This window comes from Notolabrus celidotus, chromosome 18, assembly GCF_009762535.1.
Source record: "Notolabrus celidotus isolate fNotCel1 chromosome 18, fNotCel1.pri, whole genome shotgun sequence".
Taxonomy (NCBI): Eukaryota; Metazoa; Chordata; class Actinopteri; order Labriformes; family Labridae; genus Notolabrus; species Notolabrus celidotus.
The window spans coordinates 1842048-1848047 of NC_048289.1; the positions used below are offsets into that span (position 1 = coordinate 1842048).

General features: G+C 36.8%; 1 protein-coding gene across 1 annotated transcript in view; it reads left to right on the forward strand.

Annotated features, from left to right (window-relative positions):
- The first annotated feature begins 1200 nt into the window (after nt 1-1200).
- The window catches only part of LOC117830607 (5'(3')-deoxyribonucleotidase, mitochondrial-like), an 11659-nt gene continuing 6859 nt past the window's right edge, over nt 1201-6000 (forward strand). The window contains exon 1 of the mRNA XM_034708821.1: nt 1201-1850. Coding sequence (XP_034564712.1) covers nt 1593-1850 — 258 coding nt within the window. The 5' untranslated portion in view covers nt 1201-1592. The remainder of the gene's footprint in view (nt 1851-6000) is intronic.

Sequence of the window (6000 nt, forward strand, 5' to 3'; positions counted from 1 at the left end):
TCTTATCTAATATCTAAATTATTTATTGTAATTTTGTTTGTTATTTGTTATTATTATTTTTATTATTTTTGTCATTATTTTAATAAATATTATCTGAATCATTGTTTTAACATTTATTTATCTTATTTATAAAAAATAATTATTTATTTATCAATTTAGTTCTTGTATTCATCTGATCTTGTTAACCCTACCTTATTTTTAACTTTCTTTCCACTCTTACTTATTTTATTAATTTTACTGTATTGATTTTATTTTATTTTTAAGTATTTTATTTATAATCATGCCTTTTATAATTTTACCATTGCTGTTGTTTTCTGCCTCTGTTATTCTGTGAAGCACTTTGGGCTACATGTTTTTATGTAGGAAAGGTGCTATATGAATAAAGTTGAGTTGAGTTGTAATCTATATTTAATAACCATTGAACCTTTGGTTACTGGAGTATCGTGTGTCTTTCTTTTTGTAGTGGCAACTTTTTGCAAAAACCTTCTTTGCCACTTCTGCAGGACGTGATGTTTCTGACTCCTGCATTGTAAAACAGGTTTACCCAAAAATGAAATTTAAGCCGTATAAAATTAAACAAACTGAGAATTTATTAAAAATATTGACAAACAAAATACAAAACCAAACAAAGCTAGGGATAAAAAATATGTTGCGCTCTAACCCTTTTCATAATAAATGGAACAAAAATAATAATAATTATAATAATAACAATTATAATTATGATGATGATAACAACAATAATAATTATAATATAATAACAATAATTATTATATTATTATAATTATTATTATAGTATTATAATAATCATAATAAGAATACAAATAATGATGATGATGATAACAACAAAAATAATAATAATTATAATAATAACAATTATAATTATGATGATGATAACAATAATAATTTTAATTATATAACAATAATTATTATATTATTATAATTATTGTTATAGTATTATAATAATCATAATAAGAATACAAATAATGATGATGATGATAACAACAAAAATAACAATAATAACATTATTATCATTATCATTATTATTAATATTATTAATATTGTTATTATTATTATTATTATTATTATTATTATTATTATTATTATTATTATTATTATTATCTTTTTGCTGAAAATATGCAAGAACGTAAAACAGTTTACACACTTTAAACTCGTAGGTGAAGTGAATGATCTTGTTCTCCTGTAATATCTTTGTTGTGAACATGCCTGCAGTACAGTCTGTACTTCTTTAGTAATAAGGTCCTTTACACATGGCCCTGCTGGACTTCTGCTGTAAAGTTCGAAGTCTGAGTATTAGTGTAGGTTGCTCCACTATCCCCTGAAACAGATACAGTGTTGTCTTTTAGCAGTGGAGCCAATAACATCAAATAAACGATGCAAACAGGACTCTGAAGTCTGCGGCCTAACAGCTAGCAGCAGCCTGTGACCTAAAGTTCCCACCGGACTGACGACAAACAACACCAGGATCTGACTATGAGGAAGGACTACTGTCAGACCGAGACTACCAACTAAACACTGATCCTTTACTTTAAGTTCATTCATAGTTTCCACTCGAAGATACCAGGAACTTTACCATGTTTTTACTGTTCGCTGCATCTCGTCCAAGTTCCCTCTGTGAGCCCATTAAGAGGATTTGTCTGAAAATGTCTTCATCTGCTTCTAACACCCCACTGAGAGTCCTGGTGGACATGGACGGGGTCCTGGCGGACTTCGAGGGAGGGTTCTTGAAGAAGTATCGGACCAGGTACCCAGACGATCCCTACATCACCTTGAATGACAGGAGGGGGTTTTGGGTGTCAACACAGTATGGGCAGCTGAGGAGTGACCTCTGTGTGAGTCATACAAACAACAACAACAACAAGTGTGTGTATACAAGTGTTTATATGCTATATATGAAAACACATGGGACATACTTTACTGTGTTTAATTATAAAGAATCTTTAAAAAGTAATCAATTCAAGAACATGAACATAGCATACAAAAACATTATATGAAGAACAACAATATTAAAACAGTGAGGTGTATGTTGTTATATGACACCAAAATATTAAGCTTAATATCTGTCAAGGGCTTTAACAGGCTTTATGTGTCTAGATTTATGTAATTATTGCATATATAGTTCAAACATCTCTGAGGAAAACATAGTTCTCATATCTAAATCAAGCAGCAACCTCCAGTCTCAAAATGTGAAGCCCATGCTGAAGTGTTATAAACTGCAGTTCATTGAGTGTCCACTAGAGGCTGGCTGCAGAAACACCAGAAACCACATACACACCCATTCAACGAAGCTGATCTTTACAGCAGAAATAAACATGTTTACAGCCTGGTTCAAAAAACAAGTGTAGATCGGATAGCTCATTTCTCTATCAGCACACACTGTACGGGGGAGGAACTTTTTAAAAACGTGACAGTCCAGAAGATATTAAGAGTATGAGTTTTGACTCATTTAAGGACATGACTGACTTGATTGACAGGCGGGAACACTGTAGCTGTTAGCGAGGAGGCTCAAAGCCCACCTCTTTACCTCACACTAGATTTGATACTTTATTGTGTTCAAGTTTATCGGATCAAGTTTATTAATTACATTTATTAAGAGGTTAAAGCTACTTAAACAAATTGCCCCTCGTGGGACCGCCCAAAATTCAGTCAGCATCAAAATCTCTGATTTGAAGGTATTATTTGAGTAACCTCTGTGACATTAAAACAGACTAAATCACTCAATGCTTCAATCTGCCCAGCATCCAAAACAGACTATCGGCTGTAGCTTATGTAGCTTAGCAATAGCTTTGTTTTTAAAGGCTTTTGTAATAGTAAAGATAGAGAGAGAAAAATGAGATTCCCACAGACCCCCTTCAATAATGCTAATTGACATGCTACGTGTCTCACCTTCTTGTTCATTGGGTTGGGGGAAGTTGTGGGGAGACAGTGCACCTGCTGATATATCAGCTGCTGAGTCTGGTAGGGAGGGCGGGGAAACCCATTTAGTAGAATTAGCTCAAACGTAGTTCATCTCATTGTGGACATCAAACCAGCAAACAGGTTGATTTTAAACACTCAAAGACTAGACCAACCTTTCCTGGAGAAATCTGGGTGACATACTGTCGCCCTTTCTTCTCTCTCTCCTTTCTTTCCCTCCTTTTCTGGGACCCAGATTTTGCTCTCCAGACATTTTAGCTGCCTTTAGCACAGCTAGCTGCATTTAGCGCAGCTAGCTGCCTTTAGCGCAGCTAAAATGTGCAACTTCTGTCTGCGCGGCACAGCTGATGAGCACGACTCAGGATGATTAATATGAATTTGCCCAAATAAAGTAGAGATCTCTGACATTTTATGCAGACAACGGGACCGTTTTTTTAAATTACCCTATTCTGAATAAAATATTAATTCTGAATTTTTTTTTTTTTTTTTTAATTCAATTCCTATTTTCGGGCCCCTGTCAGTCATGGGCCCCTAGATTCATCCTAACTCTTTCCCCCTATACGGCGCCACTGCCAACAGATACAGTGTTCCCGCCTGTCAATCAAGTCAGCTGTGCCTCTCAGAATGGAAAACTCGTAATCTTAATATCTTCAAAATTGCTGCGTTATGAAAAACTTCACCCCCTGTACAGTGTGTGCCGATCAAGAAATGATCTATCCAGACTACACTTGTTTTTGAACCAGGCTGTAAACATGTTTATTTCTGCTGTAAAGATCGTCTTCTTTGAATGGGTGTGTATGTGGTTTCCAGCATTTCCGGAGCCAGCCTCTAGTGGACGCTCGATGAACTGCCGTTTTTAACACTTCACTGTGGGCTTCAGTTCTCGTTGCTGGAGGTTGCCGCTTGTGTGAAACCTGCTTACTCCACCTAACTTTCAGTCGACCCAGCATGAGGCCAAGCTGTGGAATTGAGGCTGGTTTCAGCCCCTTCACTAATTCATGCAAGGCTGCAAACATGATAAAATGAATAAAATTGCTCTGAGAGTGTTTTTAGACTCTTGTGTCTCTAACTAAGACTAGATTAATAAAGACAGTTATGGAGAGAATATTGTGTCTTTAATATGCAATCAAAAATAATGGATTTGAGAACAAAAAACAATTTTGCAAACAAAATTATGATTTGAAAAATATGAAATAATGCTATGAATAAAGGAAATATATTTGTGATTAAAAATGTATCTTTATAAATCCACTCTTTTTTTGTTACAAACAAAATTATTACTCTCACGAACTACAGATTCGTTTGCGTTTCCAGTTTTTGCATTTGCGTTTCTACATAACTGTCATAGGCGGGACCTCCCCTGAGAGATGCAAGAAGCCTCCTGATTGGTCAGTCTCACTCAGAGAGTGAAAAGTTGTTGCCGCGAAGGGAGACATATCAACATGGAGAAACAGGTACGTTTTGCGTAACATACCTGTCTATTTTCTGTCTTATTGGTGCTATTAAGGTTACACTTGTCGTTCGTTCTTCCAGTGTTTTTTTCCCCTAACCGTTTTAGACGGCGGTATCAGACATTAACACTTAACACGCTGTGTGCTCGTCATAAGTGACTGACTTTATTACCGCCCGGCTTTAGTGACAGTTATCCTAATTTCATAGTTATCGGCCTGTTTATAAATAAATAAACAAACTTTTTCATTAGATATACTATCAGAACAAATCAGGAGGCCTGTGTGTGGATTGTTGAGGGGTCATTCCTCCTTTAAGTTAAGTAAAAAGAAACTAAAAGCATAAAAGGGGCCATATTTTCACTGACCTTCAACCCTTAGGGTTTGATCATGTTTTATTTATCACTGTCGCTGGTACTAGAAAGCAGCATCAGGAAAAAAACACTGGAAGAACGAACGACAAGTGTAACCTTAATATCACCAATAAGACAGAAAATAGACAGGTATGTTACTCAAAACGTACCTGTTTCTCCATGTTGATATGTCTCCCTTCGCGGCAACAACTTGTTGGGGCGGAAGTTGTCACACCGTCTCTCTGAGTGAGACTGACCAATCAGGAGGCTTCTTGCATCTCTCAGGGGAGGTCCCGCCCATGACAGTTATGTAGAAACGCAAATGCAAAAACTGGAAACGCAAACGCAAAAACTGGAAACGCAAACGAATCTGTGGTTCGTGAGAATAATAATTTTGTTTGTTACAAAAAAAGAGTGGATTTATAAAGATACATTTTTAATCACAAATATATTTCCATTATTCATAGCATTATTTCATATTTTTCAAATCATAATTTTGTTTGCAAAATTGTTTTTTGTTCTCAAATCCATTATTTTTGATTGCATATTAAAGACACAATATTCTCTCCATAGACAGTGTCCCTTCAGAGACTCCATAAAGGCTGATATATATATTATACTTCAACATCCAATTGACGGCGTACCCTACGCCGGAGGTCCGTGTAGCTCCCGTACCTACGAAGAGGCCTACACACGTAGCTGACGTGCACCTCCTCCAAAATGTAACTACACGTCGCAAGCCCTGTGATTGGTCCACTCGTTAGCATTGTATTTCCTGCATTTACAGCACTTCCGGGATCCTTGCTCATCGTCCGTGTATTTCATCTCCTCCTCTCTATTCTTCATGTCATCATGTCTGTATGATAAACAGCAACATGTATCAGCTGTAGATTAACAGAACACGCTCTGAATCTCTGTGGAAAAGGAAACAGAGATTGTAGCGGGGCCGGAAGCAGGCGACCGGCTATCAGAGAGACCGCACTGCCCTCAAGCGTTTCAGAGGAGAATTGCTGCGCGACATGGACACATCGACGCACGAGTATGTGGGGCTCATGTCCGTGTCAGACCCTGCTGTGTAGGGGGGACGCAGAAGTATAAATCAGCCTTCAATGTTTACTGACTCTGAAGCCTCAAGATTCAGAGCTCCCCCTGGTGACTGTCTGCAGTATATGTCATAAACCCCTCCTCCTCCATTAACAGATATCAGTTATCAAACTTAAACTACAAAGGGACTGAAATGTGACTAAAACTGATCTGTGTGATCT